General features: G+C 46.1%; 1 protein-coding gene across 2 annotated transcripts in view; it reads right to left on the reverse strand.

The window, feature by feature from the left end:
- ZBTB46 (zinc finger and BTB domain containing 46) overlaps nt 1-20,900 on the reverse strand; it is a 101,563-nt gene that overhangs the window by 19,173 nt on the left and 61,490 nt on the right. Inside the window, exons 4-5 of one of the 2 annotated variants that reach the window (XM_073607381.1) lie at nt 9,548-9,820; nt 1,437-1,612 (exon numbers count right to left, since the gene is read on the reverse strand). In XM_073607381.1, coding sequence (XP_073463482.1) covers nt 1,437-1,612; nt 9,548-9,820 — 449 coding nt within the window. Of the gene's footprint in view, nt 1-1,436; nt 1,613-9,529; nt 9,821-20,900 lie in introns of both variants that reach the window. The other variant, XM_073607380.1, reaches the window with a different exon arrangement.

Here is a 20,900-nt window from a genome sequence, read left to right on the forward strand (position 1 = left end):
TTCCAGCTTATACCTATCTAGCCTTAAAACGGTCCCCTCCCCCCACCTGACACCTATGCTAACTAACCTGTGTAAGAAAGGTATATAAACGCACCTATTTTCAACCTACTTATCTCATATTACTTGTGGCAGCTGCAGGGGAGAGGAGAGAGTGCTCCAACAACAGCTACTGTATTAAAGCCTGGAATGGTGCTATCACCCATAGGCTTCAATGGCCCATCCATTGCTGGTGCTCCCTCCTCTTCCCTGCAGCAGTGTTGGCGGACATAGGGAGCATGATCAAGTGATGGGTGATGTCACCATTCCAGGCTTTACTAGCCATTGTCGGCGCTCCCTCCTCTCCCCTGCAGCGGTGTTGGTTGACACAGGGAGCGGAATCAAGTGACCTATGGGGATGTAACCATTCCAGGCTTTACTAGCCATTGTTGGATGGCTCTCTCCTCTCCCCTGCAGCCATGTTAGCTGACACAGGGAGCCGGATCAAGTGACCTATAGGTGATTTTACCATTTCAGGCTTTACTAGCCATTGTCAGCGTTCCCTCCTCTCCCCTGCAGCGGTGTTGGTGACACAGTGAGCCAGGTCAAGTGACCAATGGGTGATGTCACCATTCTAGGCTTTAATAGCCATTGTCCAATTGCTCGCTCCTCTCCCCCTACAGCCGTGCTAGCTGACTCAGGGAGCCAGATCAAGTGATGTCACCTTTCCAGGCTTTACTAACCATTGTCAGCGCTTCCTCCTCTCCCCTGCAGCAGCGTTGGCTGACAGAGAGAACAGGATCACGTGACGTACGAGTAATGTCACCATTCCAGGCCTTACTAGCCATTGTGGGCGCTCCCTCCTCTCCACTGCAGCAGTATTGGCTGACACAGGGAACAGGATCAAGTAACCTGTGGGTGATGTCACCACTCCAGGATTTAATAGTTATTGTCGGCTCTCCCTCCTCTCCCCTGCAGCCGTGCTGGCAGACACAGGGAGCCGGATCAAATGACCTATGTGTGATATCACCATTCTATGCTTTGCTAGCCGTTGTCCGTGCTCCCTCCTCTCCCCTGCAGCAGTGTTGTCTGACACAGAGAGCCGGATCAAGTGGACCTATAAGTGATGTCACCATTCCAGCCTTTACTAGCCATTACACTAATTACAACTACAGCAGAGAACTAGGAATACACACCTCTAATTCTCAGACCCCTCTGTCAATCTGACAAATTATTCATAGTTGTATTTATGTAGGAAGAGTCATAATGATGCTGCCAAATCAGGTCCGGGATTCCAAGATTCATCGACTTATGGTCACAAAAGGGTTTTTTTGGGGGGGTTTTTTTGTTTTTTGTTCTTTTTTTTTTTTTAACAAGTTTCCCATACTAGCCAATGCGGTGCACTCCTCGCCTCACTTTAGCCAGCAGGACCTAAGAAAGTGAGCAATACCACTTCTTACCAAAGTGTGGCGCTTCATGTGCTCCCTCCTGGTGAACTTCTTGCCGCAGATCTCACAGGGATAGGGCCGTTCCCCCGTGTGAGAGCGCATGTGTCTCTTCAGGATGCATTGGTGCATGGCGGAGAAGCTGCAGTACGGACACTTGAATTTCTTGCGGATGACGGTGAATTCATTCACTGAAATAGAGAGAGGAGAGAGGTCACCACCACGTGCAGGCAAGCCGCTTCCACATAACACAACAACGGGATTCAGGATAATAATACAGAAACGACTTCAACCAGGGCTGATTTATCAAAAAGACCACTTTGTCATTCACATGTTAAAAAAAAAAATATTAACCAGGGACAGCCAATTCAGTCCCCAAAAGTTTATTTCTAGCATGAGACATTCTATCATGAGCAGTGAGTTGCTTCAGCTGCTAATCCCCCCCCCCCCCCCCAAAGTCAAGTAGAAAAGAGTCTGTGGAAGTGGCTGATTTACCAATATGTGAGAAGAACGCAGTGGGAGAAGTACTTCTTGACAGTGAGTGATGACATGAAAACCTTTATTCATTCTTCTAGTTCAAGTAGTGTAATGACTGGAGATCTGTCTTAATGCCAATGAGCCATGCAGCAGCTAAAGTATGAAAGCAGACTTGCAGTAGGAGTGGCCGTTCAGTAAGCTGATGGGTGTGAAGGGAAGGTGGATTTACAGAAGGATGTCAATCCTTGGATGGAGTCATCAATCTGGTGAAATCGAACCAATCAGAGAGGCTGGAGGTGGGGTGTAGGCACAAGGCCTGGAGAGCGGGTGTCTCTAAAAGTGTTGGGAGCCTCCTTATGCTATATAGCAGTGAAAGCAAAAACTTACTAGATATAGGGCCCCTCAACTGCGGCCCCCAACATGCCTATCTAGCTAGCTGCAAATAATATTCTGTATATGGTACTCTCTATGCCATAGAAAGTACCATATACAGAATATTATTTGCGGCTCCCTAAACAGGCATGTGGGACTCTGGTATAAAGGAAAACTCTGATGTAAGGGGGTCTCTGGTCACCACAGCCCCCTCCTAACAAAAGAGTCCACAGAGTTCCCAGAGACTGCAGACACACTACAGGAGATGGTCAGAGACAGCAGACATGGTACAAGAGATGGTCAGAGACTGCAGACTTACTACAGGAGATGGTCAGAGACTGCAGACATAGTACAAGAGATGGTCAGAGACTGCAGACATAGTAGAAGAGATGGTCAGAGACTGCAGACATAGTAGAAGAGATGGTCAGAGACTGCAGACATAGTACAAGAGATGGTCAGAGACTGCAGACATAGTACAAGAGATGGTCAGAGGTTGCAACTTTGGTTGCAGGTTGGGGCTATGCTAGAGGAGTTATTACAGTCCATTTACCAAACAATGCTCTCCCTCCCACTGACTACTGGGGTCAAAGGACGGCAGGATATATAGCACAGCAGAGATTGGAGGATCACAATGTACTTTTTAAATCTTCTGAAAGGCAAACCGATCCTTTAAATGTTTTCAAATGTCTGTTTAATCATTTCGGTTGGGTTGCTCCATTAGGGACGCAGTATTTATAACACAGTAAGAAATATCTCTATTTCCAGGTTGGTAATCTGAATAGAGCGCCAAGACATACAGACATGCCCATGGGCTCAGATGCTCTCACTTTGCAGGAAAGCGTCCCTGGATATAATATACGGTTGGGCACTACATTCCTGTGGTTGGCACGGTGATGTGCACCGCTCAGAATACCTGCTGCAGACACATGCTGACCCTTTAATTCTCCCAGTCTGGAATCAGATCACTAATAATACATCAAGACCCCCCCCCTTCCTCCCTCCTCCCTCCTCCGCTGCCACGCCTGCTGTAATCGCTGTCCTCACATGACCAGGGCAGGCTTGCACTGCAGGTAGCAGGAGTGAACCCAGGCAGAAGCAGAGGCCTCCGTGTTTATAGGACTGAGATAAATCCACCGCCACCGCTCACCGTTCCTCCGGCTACTGAGAGCCAATGACCTAGAACAAGGGTACGGTCAGGGGAGATGGAACTCATGATGTTCATGCTTGTTCTGGGGTCAGCCAGATTTTCTTAGAGGGAGGTCAGTGGTGGCAACCTGTGCGCACATCCTAGAGAGTTTTATCTCCCCTACACACTGCTGATCACTGAGGATTCCAAGCGGCTCCAAGACTACCACTCAATAGGGGGCGTCCTCATACACATTGGGGGTTGATTTACTAAAACTGGGGAGTGCAAAATCTGGTGCAGCTCTGCATGGTAGCCAATCAGCTTCTAACTGCACCTCTGGACCCCTTTACATTACAGAGCCCCCTGCACCTCTGGACCCCTTTACATTACACAGCCCCTTGCACCTCTGGTCCCCTTTACATTACACAGCCCCTTGCACCTCTGGTCCCCTTTACATTACACAGCCCCCTGCATCTCTGGACCCCTTTACATTACACATCCCCCTGCACCTCTGGACCCCTTTACATTATACAACCCCCCACAGCTCTGGACCCCCTGCATGTTACACAGACCCCCCCTCCCTTCAGTACAGACCCCCTCATTCAGTACACCCACTCCCTTCAGTGCAGACCCCCCCATTCAGTACGTCAGATCAGCGCGGCACATGCACAGCAGGTCCCCTCCCCCTGTGTACACATAAAGAGAGAGGAGGGGGAGGCGGCTTCACTCTGCTCGGCTGTGCCCGTGTGACATCCGGGACTGCTCAGACAGCCCACGGCCGCGAGAAAAGGGGATGGTTGGTCAGGTGCAGTGGTGTCATCCCGCCCCCCCGCCCCCCTTGCAACGCCACTGCAGCTCGCCTCTCTCCCTTCTCTAACCTGCCTGTCACCGCGCCGCTGCCTAAACCCGCCCCGCGGCGCTGTCACCGCTTCAGTCACGGAGGGTGGAGGGTGCTGGCCTGACACCCATCCAGTGTGTGGCGCCCGGGGCGGCCCGCCCCCCACTTGGTAGGCCATTGCTTCAGCTTGTCCAAATAATCTTTGACAATAAAACCTGGGAGCTGATTGGTTACTCTGCACAGCTGCACCAGACTTTGCACTCGCCAGTTTTAGTAAATCTCCTCCTATGTGCCTGTGACTCCACAGCCCCGAACCTAAACAATGACCAGACTTCACGGCCCCGAACCTAAACAATGACCACAATCCAGGGCCCTGCCCCTAAACATTGGCCACATTTCACTGCCCTGCATTTAAATACTGACCACATTGTACGACCCCTGCAACAAAACATTGACCACATTCCACAAACCCTGCAACCAAACACTGACCACATTCCACGACCCCTGCAACCAAACACTGACCACATTCCACGAACCCTGCAACCAAACACTGACCACATTCCATGACCCCTGCAACCAAACACTGATCACATTCCACAACCCCTGCAACCAAACATTGACCACATTCCATGACCCCTGCAACCAAACACTGACCACATTCCACGACCCCTGCAACCAAACACTGACCACATTCCACGATCCTGCACCAAAATACTGACCACATACCACAACCCCTGCGACCAAACACTGACAACATACCACAACCCCTGCGACCAATCACTGACCACATACCAAGACCCCTGCAACCAAAACACTGACCACATACCATGACCCCTGCAACCAAACACTGACCACATTCCACGACCCTGCACCTAAATACTGACCACATACCACGACCCCTGCAACCAAACGCTCACCATATTCCATTGCCCCGTACCCAAACACTGACCACATTCCACAACCCTGCACCTAAATACTGACCACAAATAACAACCCTACACCTAAATACTGACCACATTCCATGGCCCCTGCAACCAAACACTGACCACATTTCACAGCTTCACACCTAAACGTTCAAGATAATATTCCCCCACACTTGGTCCGGCCAGCCAGCAAAGTGGACCTGTATATTAAGACTGCTTTCACACTGAAAGCGCAGTTTTTCAGCTGCTAGCAGGGCACTTTTAACCCCAAAAAAAGGTTAAAAGCGCAATTTTTGCGACGCTTTGAAAGCGCTGCCCATTCATTTCAATGGGCAGCATGTTTTGGGAGTGCTAAATACAGCGCTCCTAACCTACCCCAAAGATGCTGCTTGTAGGACTTTTATTTCCAGCGCTACAGTTCCTGAAAACTGCCCCAGTGTGAAAGGGGGTCTAACAATTGTATACATATGTAAATATATGTTAAAGTCACACCGCTGCATCAATAGAACATATGATTGATGACATTATAGACATTGGGACAATTAATAAAAGAAGAATTAGCCTTTACCTCACTGCTCACGGCAGTACCATACCACGTGTAATAATTTACAGGGTAATCGAGCAGAAAATTAAATGGACAAACATTAGATATTGTTTCATGGAAAGAAAACGATGCCAAGTATTGTCTCCGTGTAAAGCCTAGTACACACGGGCCAAATGTCGGGCGACACCGGCCGGTTCAATAAAAAACGGCCACCCTGTGACCTAGGGGTAGGCAACCATGGCCCTCCAGCTGTGGTGAAACTACAAGTCCCATGAGACATTGCAAGACCTTGATATTCACAAGCATGACTCCTAGAGGCAGAGACATGATGGGATTTGTAGTTTCACCACAGCTGTGGGTAGGGATTTCCTGTGATTTAGTTCACACTTTTTTTCCCCATTTCCTGTTTAGGGTTTTTTTTCTTTCCATTAATCTTTCACATTCACATTTTTAGTAATTCATTTTTCACAGATCATATATTTGTTTTTCTTTTCAACCTTTTTTTCCCCACTTTTTCACATTTCATCATTTTCATACACCATACAAACATTATCTTCCAGATGGATGTGGATTGTTCAATGTCACCCACCCTCTCAGGGATTGTATTGTGATGACCTGACCTGCCATTTAGCTAACCCCTTGATCTGGTTTGGGTTTTCCCATCTCAGCTCCGGCCCAAGCATATGTTGGGTGGGCCCCCTTCTTCCATTGCCCTTTGTCCTTATGGGAGCCGGTTCAGTTCTCGAGCTGATCTGTATCAGTTTACTCATATATTTTTAAGGGAACCTTCTTGGAATTTTCAGAAATTTTCCCCTCCCTCGATTTTTACGAAGGGTTGATTGTTTTTTTTTTTTTTATATCTGACTTTTTCTGTACTTACAGTGAATTTTTGCATCTATACTCCAGATGAGTGAACGTGATTGACGAAACACGTAGAGTTCTTTATTCGTGTGATGCCAAGACAGTTCAGCTTTTTATCCAGCAAGTATCTAGTTGTGTGTATATGTATAACTACCCATTATCATTGTACGCAATGTATTATTATGTCAGCCTATTTGTATATGGTTGTGTTTATGTTTTATCATGCATTTCTAGACCACAGAACTGCGTTTGATACAATAAAGGTTTTCTCTCTCTCTCTATATATATATATATAAGAGATATATATATATATATATATATATATATATATATATATATATATATATATACAGTGGGGACGGAAAGTATTCAGACCCCCTTAAAATTTACACTCTTTGTTATATTGCAGCCATTTGCTAAAATCATTTAAGTTCATTTTTGTTCCTCATTAATATACACACAGCACCCCATATTGACAGAAAAACACAGAATTGTTGACATTTTTGCAGATTTATTAAAAAAGAAAAACTGAAATATCACATGGTCCTAAGTATTCAGACCCTTTGCTGTGACACTCATATATTTAACTCAGGTGCTGTCCATTTCTTCTGATCATCCTTGAGATGGTTCTACACCTTCATTTGAGTCCAGCTGTGTTTGATTATACTGATTGGACTTGATTAGGAAAGCCACACACCTGTCTATATAAGACCTTACAGCTCACAGTGCATGTCAGAGCAAATGAGAATCATGAGGTCAAAGGAACTGCCTGAAGAGCTCAGAGACAGAATTGTGGCAAGGCACAGATCTGGCCAAGGTTACGAAAAAATTTCTGCTGCACTTAAGGTTCCTAAGAGCACAGTGGCCTCCATAATTCTTAAATGGAAGATGTTTGGGATGACCAGAACCCTTCCTAGAGCTGGCCGTCTGGCCAAACTGAGCTATCGGGGGAGAAGAGCCTTGGTGAGAGAGGTAAAGAAGAACCCAAAGATCACTGTGGCTGAGCTACAGAGATGCAGTCGGGAGATGGGAGAAAGTTGTAGAAAGTCAACCATCACTGCAGCCCTCCACCAGTCCAGGTTTTATGACAGAGTGGCCCGAGAGAAGCCTCTCCTCGGTGCGAGATACATGAAAGCCTGCATGGTGTTTGCTAAAAAAACACCTGAAGGACTCCAAGATGGTGAGAAATAAGATTCTCTGGTCTGATGAGACCAAGATAGAACTTTTTGGCCTTAATTCTAAGCGGTATGTGTGGAGAAAATCAGGCACTGCTCATCACCTGTCCAATACAGTCCCAACAGTGAAGCATGGTGGTGGCAGCATCATGCTGTGGGGGTGTTTTTCAGCTGCAGGGACAGGACGACTGGTTGCAATCGAGGTAAAAATTAATGCGGCCAAGTACAGGGATATCCTGGACGAAAACCTTCTCCAGAGTGCTCAGGACCTCAGACTGGGCTGAAGGTTTACCTTCCAACAAGACAATGATCCTAAGCACACAGCTAAAATAATGAAGGAGTGGCTTCACAACAACTCCGTGACTGTTCTTGAATGGCCCAGCCAGAGCCCTGACTTAAACCCAATTGAGCATCTCTGGAGAGACCTAAAAATGGTTGTCCACCAACGTTTACCATCCAACCTGACAGAACTGGAGGGGATCTGCAAGGAGGAATGGCAGAGAATACCCAAATCCAGGTGTGAAAAACTTGTTGCATCTTTCCCAAAAAGACTCATGGCTGTTTTAGATCAAAAGGAGCTTCTACTAAATACTGAGCAAAGGGTCTGAATACTTAGGACCATGTGATATTTCAGTTTTTCTTTTTTAATAAATCTGCAAAAATGTCAACAATTCTGTGTTTTTCTGTCAATATGGGGTGCTGTGTGTACATTAATGAGGAAAAAATGAACTTAAATGATTTTAGCAAATGGCTGCAATATAACAAAGAGTGAAAAATTTAAGGGGGTCTGAATACTTTCCGTCCCCACTGTATCTCTCTCTCTCTCTCTCTCTCTCTCTCTCTCTCTCTCTCTCTCTCTCTCTCTCTCTATATATATATATATTATATATATATATATATACACACACACACACACACACACATACATACATGCATACATACTCCATACACATATTTTTACAGTAACAAGCCTCATTTAAAGTCCTATTCTGTCTCCTTTGCTTTTATTCTCCTAGAGGCAGAGGCATGATGGGATTTGTAGTTTCACCAGAGCTGGAGTGCCGAGGTTGCCTACCCCTAAGAGGAGACTGAGGAAATGCCTATTTCTGCCTGCAGCAGACTGATTACAACATCTCAGCCTAGGCAGAGTCGCTGACAAGAGTTCAGGGGTTGCATTTGGTGGATCTTTTCTGGTAAATAATACCACTGCTGTATATTGTGGCACATCAGGAATTTATTCATGTGGACTTCTGAAGTTGCTGAAAAGAACACTTTAAGAGCGATATAAAAACGTGGTGTTTATATTGCACATTTATAGAACTATATACACCAGACCTGAAAGAGGAACTGCCGGGGATATAGACGGAGACGGTTGGGTCTACAGCAGAGGCAGTTGGGAGTGATTACACTTCCCTTTATATAGAGGGGACAAAAGGGATATGAGAGTCGCTTCCCCTTTAACATAAAGGAAGAGGAGACGGGAAAAGAATCAATTTCACATCCCCTAAAACCTTGACGCGTTCTAAAAGGAAGTGGCCGTTTCCCCAAATAGGATGGGGCTGGGTTAACCCTGTGAGTCCAGGACGAGAACAATAAACACAATGCAGAGAAAACATACAATACAAATCTGCTTTTTATCTTATCCAATTATTAACAGTTGTAGCCAATGGTGAGCGACCAGCTCTCACTTCCACCTTTTCTGCAAACAAAATCAAAATAGAAACAGGCGCTTGTGATCGGCTCTTAGCGAGCGGTCAGCTATGACGGGGAAAAAAAAGAAGGAGGGACTTACGAGAGAGCGAGTGGGTACCTTTGGGCAGGTATTCGAACAGCAGCGAGCTCTCCTCCCCCAGATCGGCCTTGAGGGACAGCAGGCTGTTCTTGCTCAGGAGGGCGCTGCGCAGGTTGGAGATGTTGGAGATGCTGGTGACCTGCGGGTGAGCGTCGTCCTTCTCCAGCCCCAGCGTGTGGGTAATATAGCTGCCCTCTCCGCCTTGAAGGGACTCCTCGCCCTGCGAGTACAAGTCCACCCGTTCCTCCCGGCTGTCCGAACTGCCCGGCTCGATCACCGTCACGTCGTCACCTAAAAGAGAAGAAGGACAGACATGTTAGAAAGGGAAGGGAGGACCATGGAAAAAAAAGACGGAAATACGTATTGGGCGGCACAGTGGTGTAGTGGATAGCACTCTCGCCTAGCAATAAAGGGTTAAGGGTCGCTGGTTCGAATCCCACCCCCGACACTACCTGCCTGGAATTTGCATGTTCTCCCTGTGCCTGCGTGGGTTTCCTCCGGGTACTCCGGTTTCCTCCCACACTCCAAAGACATGCTGGCAGGTTAATTGGCTTCTGTCTAAATTGGCCCTAATATGTGTATTAATGTGAGTTAGGGACCTTAGATTGTTTACCTGCTCTGTGCAATAGTTTTGCACAGAGCAGCCCCTTGATCGCTGTCTTCTGGGGTCCCCACAGGCGCTCCTGGCTCCTCCTCCCTTCCACGTAGTGGCACTGGTGCAGGCCCGAGCCCGGATGTGTGCGTCTACTGATACACACAGTGTGGCTCAACAATGCCCGCCCCGCACTGCTGGATTTGATTGACAGCAGCAGGAACCAATAGCTCCCCTGCTGTCTCCTTGTCCAGGGAGGAGAGAGAGTGGAGAGAGCCGCTGCTCTGGGGCACAGCGCTGGATGGAGATCAGGCTTAGGTAAGTATTTGGGGGGGCTGAAGGGGGAGCTAATCACAGAACTTTTTTTTCTTTTACCTTAAAGTGGTTGTAAAGCTCAGAAATGAAATTAAAAAAAAAAAGCATATCCCTCTATAGTATGTACTTGTCCCAATCTAGAGCACCAAGTGTAATTTCTGTCTGCTGCTTTCTTCCTCTCCTATCAGCATGAATCACTTCTGACAAGTTTTCCTGACATCAAGAGAAAGAAGGTGACGGGAGGGAGCTCCAGCACACAGCCTGTGATTGACAGCCTCAGCTCTGTTCCTGTGTGAAAAGGAGGGGGGTGTCCCTTCTCTCCAATCAGCTCTCAAAGTTCTCCTCACTGATCTCTGCAGAGTGTAGCTTCAGCTCTCTGCACCCTTTTTTTTTCGATAGCTCAGACAAGCTTTATAAATTCTGGACTTTGAATAGATTTAGAGAAGATTACAGATAAACAGGTAAAACTTATGTATGTAGGAGGATTTGTTTCATCTCTGTGTATCCCCCAGTGGTCAATTACTTCACCCGCCGCAAAAAAATCACTTTAGTGTGAATGGGTCTTCAACCAGACGCTCCCCGGGTCTCAAAGCTGCTGCCTACCTCCAGGATCCTCCGGGTCCGTATATGTGACACCCAGAAGTAGACTGCAGCATTGGGACCCAGGGATCAGCTACATGGAGCCACTGGGTAACAGGTTCACTCTTATGGCTTTGCAGCACCGCTGATGAGATTACCTGAATAAACTTCTATTCTAAGGCAATCCATACAATGCCTTTGTAAAGTATTCACACCCCTTGAAATTTTCCACATTTTGCTGAGATTTTATGTGATAGACCAACACAAAGTGGCACATAATTGTGAAGTGGAAGGAAAATGATAAATGGTTTTCAACATTTTTTTATAAATGTTTAAGTGAAAAGTGTGGTGTGCATTTGTATTCAGCCCCCTATACTCTGATACCCCCTAACTAAAATCTAGTGGAACCAATTGCCTTCAGAAGTCACTTAATTAGCAAATAGAGTCCACCTGTGTGTAATTTAATCTCAGTATAAATACAGCTGTTCTGTGAAGCCCTCAGAGGTTTGTTAGAGAACCTTAGTGAACAAACAGCATCATGAAAACCGAGAAACACACCAGACAGGTCAGGGATAAAGTTGTGGAGAAGTTTAAAGCAGGCTTAGGTTATAAAAAAATACCCCAAGCTTTGAACATCTCACAGAGCTCTGTTCAATCCATCATCTGAAAATGTAAAGAGTATGGCACAACTGCAAACCTACCAAGACATGGCCGTCCACCTAAACTGACAGGCCGGGCAAGGAGAGCATTCATCAGAGAAGAGCCAAGAGGTCCATGGTAACTCTGGAGGAGCTGCAGAGATCCACAGTTCAGGTGGGAGAATCTGTCCACAGGACAACTATTAGTCGTGCTCTCCACAAATCTGGTCTTTATGGAAGAGTGGCAAGAAGAAAGCCATTGTTGAAAGAAAGTCATAAGAAGTCCTGTTTGCAGTTTACGAGAAGCCATGTGGGGGACACAACAAACATGTGGAAGAAGGTGAGACGAAAATTTAATTTTTTAGCCTAAAAGCAAAAAGCTATGTGTGGTGAAAATCTAACACTGCACATCACCCTGAACATACCATTCCCACTGTGAAACATGGTGGTGGCAGTATCATGTTGTGTGGGGATACTTTTCTTCAGTAGAACAGATACACCTGGGGGGGGGGATTTTTTCCCATATTACAAGAAGCCATACACCTTTTAATCTGATTGATCAAACAATTACATACCGTGTTTCCCCAAAAATAATATAAGACCTAGCGTTATTTTCCAGAAAGGCTGCAATATAAGCCCTACCCCGAAAATAAGCCCTAGTTTGAAAAGCGTGTAAAATCCTATAATTCAATCTATTACAGTAGTACATAATGTACAATGTATGTGTTTCTGTAATATAATTGCGGGGAAGAGAGCTCCGGCGGGTCACAGAGGCGCAGAGCGGCGCTATAACGAAGGTATTTGGCACAATTATATTACAGAAACGCACACATTGTACATTATATAATACTGTAATAGAGTGGATTATAGGATTTTACAGGCATTTTAACTCGTTTCACACTGGGGATTCCTGACTGGCAGGGAGAGAGAGGGGGAGAGAAGACAGCACATTACATGGTAAGACCTACCCCGAAAATAAGCCCTACTGTGTCTTTTGTTGCCAAAAATTAATATAAGACCCGGGCTTATTTTCTGGGAAACACGATAATATGAAACCCTACCTGACTACATACAGTACAACCTGAGCTGATGGCTTATTTAGGGCTTTGGCTGATCTAAAGGAGATTAAACAGAGGTTAGACATTTAGGTTGGAAGGTGTATGGCCAGATTTATACAATACCATGTGATGGGTGGATGTAAAAAGGTGGTTGTCTCATTAGATTGGTCAACTTTGGAAAGCAGTGGGTGCTTCAACCAGTCAACAAACCAAAATATCTGTTTCACGTGAACATATACTTTGATTTTGGCAGTGCTGGGAGTTGTAGTTCCCCCCCAGTGACTAGACTGCAGTAGGCTATAAGGGGGCCCCCAGACACCACAGCCATTGTGCAGGCGCTATAGACGGAAAGCAAACGGTTAACTGGAGCTCAGGTCCGGTCACATCAGTTCATGCATGAATTATAGAAGAGTCCGGGCCCATTAACGGTGCAAGCACGCGGCATATGATACATCAGACTGAGCTCAGGGAAGACAGACTCATCCTACTGCTGCCATTAAAGGGCCAATAAACAGAATGCAATGCAGGTTTTAGTAATGACCAAGGATACATATACAAAAAGGTTACTAGAGTATGAGAACCAGCATTCTAATTCATGACAGTGCGGGGGAACGATTTCTGTACCCACAGCGAACATCCTCTTCTTCCCATAAACCTGCCCAGCAGGATCGTTAAAAATAAAAGAAATGCATCTGGGAATCGGAGGATCGTGGCTCCGCCCACCAGGGGGAGGGGTCACATCCTGAGGGGGGAGGAGCTGCCACACACTGCTCCTATTTTCTTCTAATTCATTACACATGTACAAGACTGGCATGGAGGCCTCAAGCAATATTTTCGAACAGAAAAACACTAACTGTCAACGCCGTCTTCCTTCAGGAAATGCTATTTGATTGACAGTTATGAAAACCCCAGCAGTACAATCCAGCCACAAAAAAAAAAAAAAAAAGTCAGCATACACACAGTTCGCAACTGGCCATCTTGGGGACCCTTTTTAATACTTAAGTCCAAATATATACGTTTATTACAATGATCAATATTTTGCAAAGCCAACACATTTCAGGGGCTGTACCTCTGCCCCCTTCATCAGGGCCTGGAAAGAAAAATAAAACAGCGTCTGTTGACTCCATAGCCCAAAAAAAAAAAAAAAGAATCAGCATACACGCAGTTCTCAACTGGCCATCTAAGGATCCCTTCGTATTATTCCAAATAGAAGTTTATCACAATGATAAATTGTTTGCAAAGCCAACACATTTCAGGGGCTGTACCGCTGTCCCCTTTATCAGGGTTTGGAAAGAAAAATGAAACAGCGTATGTTGACTCTATAGCCAAAAAATTTCGGCATACACGCAGTTCCCAACTAAGCCATCTTGGTGACCCTTCGTAATATTCAAGTCCAAATATTATTCCAATGATAAATATTTTGCAAAAAAATGAATACAAACCAAGCGCTGATGTGGATAGATATGTGTGATATAAATAAATTGTGCTTAAAAAAATATATATATACCAATATAGTTAGTGCTATGATAAAATCAGTAAATTAAAGCTGCTATCAATATCCTTGAAAAAGTCACGTGTCAGTGATGCAATGCGTGGGAGGAGCTTAGGACGTTCAGTGCTGCAATACACCTGAAGGTTAACAGCAGCTGTTTCTCTATGGGAAACCTCGTCCACAGCGGCTGACTGCAATCTGCATATTTGAATGCTTCTAATAGACCGGGAGTTTGTGAGTGTATCTCTTGTCCCTGTTTTGCTTGTGTACTATGAAGTAAGTTCACTGCACAATGATCTATTTTTTCTTTGCTTGCTTTGCATAAAACCTTTATCCTGAGAGCCGAATCACCATCAGTATTATGGCTAAAGTGGGATGCAAGAAAAACTAAATATCCTGATACAAACGATCTAACCCAGTGAGTCAATCAATCTGGATTAAGGGAAGGAACTGTTTAATTATTTTTACTTTCCCCCACTATTTATCTCTGCATGGACATTGTACTCAGAGTGTCATTATTATTTTATTTATATTCACCATCACATCACCAATTTGAAGATTTATTTTGGCAATTTTAACACATGTATTAGCACCATGATTATTTATTTTATTCACATGTATGCATTTTTTATTCCTGGATTTAAGCTTAGTCGCAGCAGCATATTGTGCACTATTTATTTAAAGCGCATCAATTTTATACTTAGAAATAAATTTGCAAAGCCAACGCATTTCAGGGGCTGTACCTCTACCCCCTTCATCAGCTTGAAAAGAAATGAAACAGCGTATGTTGACTCCGTAATCAATCTATAATTGGTTGTCAATAAACTGAGTTTGCACAGCAATCCATCCGGGGCTGTCCACACCTACACCATTTTTCCAAGATCTGACGAAGGGGAGGGGGTGGGGCAGATATACAATCCCCGAAACGCGTTGGTTTGCAAACAATTTATCACTGGAATAAACTTGTGTGGAGGAAATGTACCCCTTCATTGATCTCATTGTGGGGGGGGGGGGATTATGCCCCATTGGGCCAGATAAAAGCAAGCAATTGCCCACATCTGGCCCCTGGGCCGCAGTTTGGAGAACACTGTGTCATGCGGGCAGCCGATGTTCCCGTGCTGAAAGCATGCTCCCAACGCAGAGACCGAGCTGTAGCAGACAGTTCTCGGTCCCCACTAATGGTAGCCAGCAGGATTGGCGGGATAGTCAACCACAGTGAGTCACGTGATTGCCAATTCTTCCCATCCCCCTGGCATACAGACCCAATGAAAGGGATGCCAGCGCTGGGCGGGAAGGGGGTTAACAGAAAATGTACCAATAATGTCTGTTGCTCCCTTTAATGCAATGATAGATGTGTGACCGTGGGTGTGGTAACAACAGGGTATCTTGTACCAATGTATGCTGGGGGGGAGGGTCTACCAGGCCTTTTTGGCCAAGTAAACCAGAGTTTGCCTTAAGATGGCTGTAGAGGGATGGGAATTCTGTTCCATGTATGGACAGGCTGGTTGTACAGGTTTTTGTTTGCTTTGTTTTTTGTTTGTTTTTCTTTAAATACTTTTTATTGTTTTTCTGAAAAAAATTGTACAATACAATGGTGGGTTTCCCCGCCATCAGAATACAATAATCACTGCCAGCAGCTATAGCTGCAGGCAATGATCACTGCCAGCAGCTAAAGCTGCAAGCAGTGATTATTGTATTGTGATGGCGGGGAAACCCACCATTGTATTGTACAATTTTTTCAGAAAAACAATAAAAAGTATTTAAAGAAGAAAAAAAAAAAAAAAAAAAAAACACCTCCCGCTGGGAGAACACAATGGCTCCACAGGAGGGATTCCCCCATCAACACTGACTATGTTGATGGTGGAATCAAGCAATTTTCTTTCCTTTAAACTGTGGCTGAAGGAAACAAAATTGCATGTTGTATGACCTGCCTCACCCCTGTCGGGCGTTTTGTTCCCCGGGGGGTGGGGGTGGGGGGGTGGTCAGTGCACTTTTTTGTTCACTTTTGGTGTTTAGTATTTGCACACCGCGGACTCGAAAAAAAAAAGTTCTCTTTTTCCTGAAACCGCCAACGTTAAAATGAGTCTCTGTTGTAACGACATTACACGCAGGGTGTATAGGTGACAGGTCCCCTTTAAAAAAAATAGTTTCTTGGTAAGAAAAAAGTTTTTGAACAAAGTTTACTTTGGCTGTGTTAGGAAACTTCTAAAAATATTGCACAGTGTTTATACGGATGTCTGGGGGCTCGTAACAAACCCAATCCATTAATGACAGTAGGGAGCATCCTGTAGGGCGGCAGATATGGCGGTAAGAGGACGTCGTTCACTTAAAAAACCTTCAGCCCTTTCTCCTTCCATCTCAGACATCAGAGAGGTTTTATACACCCAGCATGGGTGACCGGTCCCCTTTAATAAAGTTTCCAGGCGGGCGACTTTTCAAAGACTACTTTGGCCTTAATAGGAAACGTCTAAAAAGCGAGCTCCTGTTTATATCGGATTCCGGGGGCTGGTTACAAATCCCTCCCGATTATTAGGATAATTATACCGGCGGCTCCGGCGTACCCCCTAAGGGCAGCAGATATATAGCGATAATGGTGTTTTCTTCTAATAACAATGGTAAAAGTTACTTCTCTTTCCATCTCAGCAGGGTAGGCATGACAGGTACCCTTTAAAAAAAAAAAATAATAATTTTTTTTTTTCCTGCTGAGTGAGGCCCACGCTGTTTATAAGGGATTCTGGGGCTTGTAACAAATCCAACCCAATAATTAGGACAGTTCTAATCACAGCAGGGAACATCCCTAAGGGCAGCAGATATTAATAATGTGTCTGTGGGGGATGGGGGGCAAGGTGGTGTGTGATCGGTCTGAAAGCAGGCGAGAGGTTGGTAATCAGAGGGTGTGGAGGGCTGGACGGGTAATTCCCAGCTAAAGACGAGGTGGGCAATTAGGAGATTAAGCGGATTTGCGGAGGATGAGAGGAGAGGATTGTGGGAGTGCAGCTAGGAATACACATATAAGGGTTAGGTGACTTCTCCATGTCATCCAATAGAGGAGAACGAAGGAGACGCATTTATATTGTGTCTAATAGGAACCTGCATATAATATATATACAGAGCCGCGTCTCTCAACCTTTCTTTTTTAATCACGCCACCCTTTACAGATTATATATAATTACAAGGCACCCCAATCTAAATTGGGATCCCTCCATTACATCAGTAGTCCCCCCCTTTCACCACCCCCTTTCACATCAGAGTTTTCAGCCCCCCCCCCTTTCACATCATAGTTTTTAGCCCCCCCCTTTTACATCATAGTTTTCAGTCCCCCCTCCCCCCTTCACATCAGGGTCTTCAGCCCCCTCCTGTTCTCCACATCAGAGCCTCTAGGGCCCCCCCCCCCTTTTAAATCAGAGTTTTCAGCCACCCTCCCCCCCCCTTTCACATCACAGTTTTCATCCTGCCCCCCTTTCACACCAGAGTTTTCAGCCCCCCCCCCTTTCACGCCAGAGTTTTCAGCCCCCCCTCGCCCTTTCACATCAGGGTCTTCAGCCACCTCCTCCTTTTCTCCACACCAGAGTCTTCAGCCCCCCCCACCCCTTTTTACATCAGAGTTTTCAGCCTCCCCCCCCTTTTCACATCAGAGTCCTCAGGCCCCACATTCCACATCATAGTCCTCATCCCCCCACCCTTGCAAAACTGGAGCCCTCCATTTCCCCCTTTCACATCACAGTCAGTCCTCGGTCCCCCGCACGCCCTTTTAATCCTACAAATCAGAGTTCTGCCCCCCCCCCCTTTACTTCAGAGTCTTCAGCCCCCCCCTCTTTTTCACATCAGAGTCCTCAGGCTCCTAAATTCACATCAAAGTGAGTCCTCATCCCCCCCACACTTTTAAATCGGAGTCCTCTATTTCCCTCCTTCACATCACAGTCAGTCTTCCCTTTTAACCCTATAAATCAGAGTTCTGCTCCCCCCCCCTTCACTTCAGAGTCATTAGTCCCCCCACTTTCACATCAGAGTCCTCAGCCTCCACCCCCCCTAAATCTGAGTCCTTTATTTCCCCCCTTCACATCACAGTCAGTCCTCAATATCCCCTTTAACCCTATGTCAGAGTCCTGCCCCCTCCTCTCTTATTAGAGGCCTCAGCCCCTCCAGTCCACATCAGAGGCCTCAGCCCCCCCAGTTCACATCAGAGGCCTCACCCGCCCCTCCAGTTCACATCAGAGGCCTCAGCCGCCCCTCCAGTTCACATCAGAGGCCTAAGCCCCCCCCCCCCCCAAATCACATCAGAGGCCTCACCCCCCCAGTTCACATCAGAGGCCTCGCCCCCCCCCCCAGTTCACATCAGAGGCCTCGCCCCCCCCCCCCAGTTCACATCAGAGGCCTCGCCCCCCCCCCAGTTCACATCAGAGGCCTCAGTCTCCCCAGTACACATCAGAGGCCTCGCCCCCCCCAGTTCACATCAGAGGCCTCAGTCTTCCCAGTACACATCAGAGGCCTCGCCCCCCCAGTTCACATCAGAGGCCTCAGTCTCCCCAGTACACATCAGAGGCCTCAGTCTCCCCAGTACACATCAGAGGCCTCAGTCTCCCCAGTACACATCAGAGGCCTCAGCCCCCCCAGTACACATCAGAGGCCTCAGCCGCTCCAGTTCACATCAGAGGCCTCAGCCGCTCCAGTTCACATCAGAGGTCTCAGCCCATCCAATCCACATCAGAGGCCTCAGCCCCCCCAATTCACATCAGAGGCCTCAGCCCCCCCAATTCACATCAGAGGCCTCAGCCGCTCCAGTTCACATCAGAGGTCTCAGCCCATCCAATCCACATCAGAGGCCTCAGCCCCCCCAATTCACATCAGAGGCCTCAGCCCCCCCAATTCACATCAGAGGCCTCAGCCGCTCCAGTTCACATCAGAGGTCTCAGCCCATCCAATCCACATCAGAGGCCTCAGCCCCCCCAATTCACATCAGAGGCCTCAGCCCCCCCAATTCACATCAGAGGCCTCAGCCCCCCCAATTCACATCAGAGGCCTCAGCCCCTCCAGTTCACATCAGTGGCCTCAGTCTCCCTCCTTAACAATAGGGTCCTCACCCCCCCCAATCAAATTTAGTCCTCAACTACTCCCCTTTTAATTCAGTGTATTGAACCCCCTTCCACTTCAGAGTCCTGGAATGCTCTATCAAACGATTTTCCAGAATGTTGTATGAACATTCGAAGGAAAACCTGGCTGTGTATAGTTGACTTTAGGAATGGCACAGTTGCCAGGATAAATTGCTTACAGGGTGAACCATGGAGTGTACCCGGGTGGAATAGCAAAACAAGAAAAATCTGACAGAGGTTCTAATCCTTCCATTCTCCAACTGAAACAAAAAAAGTAAACTTTAGGAAGATTTCTGCTTCTGGACAAACTTCACTTTACATGTCATATTCAGATAATAAATATCGGATGTGTACACTGGATGTTTTGCTCCTGAGCTTCTGTATACAATGAAGTTTAAGCAACAGGACCCCCCCCCCCCCCCCCCCAAAAAAAAAAAAAAAAAAAAAAAAAAAAAAGGCCCTTCAACTGCATGCTTGTCTTTTCTGGACATCAGTGTGGACCCAAGGAGAAAATGGTTAATTTTCTCGGAGAAAAAAAGCCCTGGAAACATTTTATAAAGTCTTCTATAGACACAACTGTCCCTTTGAGGACAACCATAATGTTGATGCCACCCACAATAGAATGGAGTTTGACACCCCCGCTATAGAGTGACAGCTCTGAGTCTGCTGGGGCTGTTGATATCACATCCAAGATGGCGGCGCCCAACAGCAGGCTTCTGGATGTCTACATAAGGGAAGGCTTTTATGGGGAAAACCATGCATAAAATACGGTAAATACTTACAGAATAAGTAAACCGTATTCCAACATGGTTCATAACATTTCTAGTTCCTCCTATGGCTGCTAATACACATACAACAGTACCCAACACCCTCCTAAATGTTCCGTCTTTGTCCACCCCCTTCCAAAGCACCCTGCAGACTAACAGCACAGCTACTGTGGTGCAAAGATTTAAGGAACGCTCCTGTTGCATCATGGGAATAGGATCGTTTTGCTTGGTTCAGACACACTCAACTGCAACAATCAGAGATAAACATGTGCTTACCAGTAAACACCATACACAAAATGCACCATACTATATATACCATACCTCCCAATTTTTTGAGATGGGAATGAGGGACACCTATCAGCAAAAGTATGCAGGCATAAGACACACAACCCTGCCACGCCCCCTTAAAGGAGAATTGTACAAAAAAAAAAACAAGATTAGTTAAACCCACAAGTGCTTTTTTTTAACCACTATTCCTTTATATTGGCTTTTGGAATTTGCAAATTGAGCAATTTAGAAATCAGATGAAAGGTTTAGGGCTGGAAAACACTTTTTGATAGATAAAAATTGGATTTTATATTCAACTCTATAGATCAGACCAAAATGATGGACAAATGAGGGGGACAGAGGGACATTGCTCCAAATCAGGGACAGTCCCTTGAAATCAGGGACAGTTGGGAGCTATGTATCTACATATAACATACAATCTTTTCTGCCTATGTGTTTTGGTCTCTGGGCGCCATAATGACGGCATCGGCCTGTGGGAGTCTGGCTGCAGCAAAGGGTTCTGGGTGATCAGTTCGGCGGATAATATACGAGCAGGTGTGTGTGTGTGGGGGG

The sequence above is a fragment of the Aquarana catesbeiana genome, linkage group LG12 (genome assembly GCF_042186555.1).
Source record: "Aquarana catesbeiana isolate 2022-GZ linkage group LG12, ASM4218655v1, whole genome shotgun sequence".
NCBI lineage: Eukaryota > Metazoa > Chordata > Amphibia > Anura > Ranidae > Aquarana > Aquarana catesbeiana.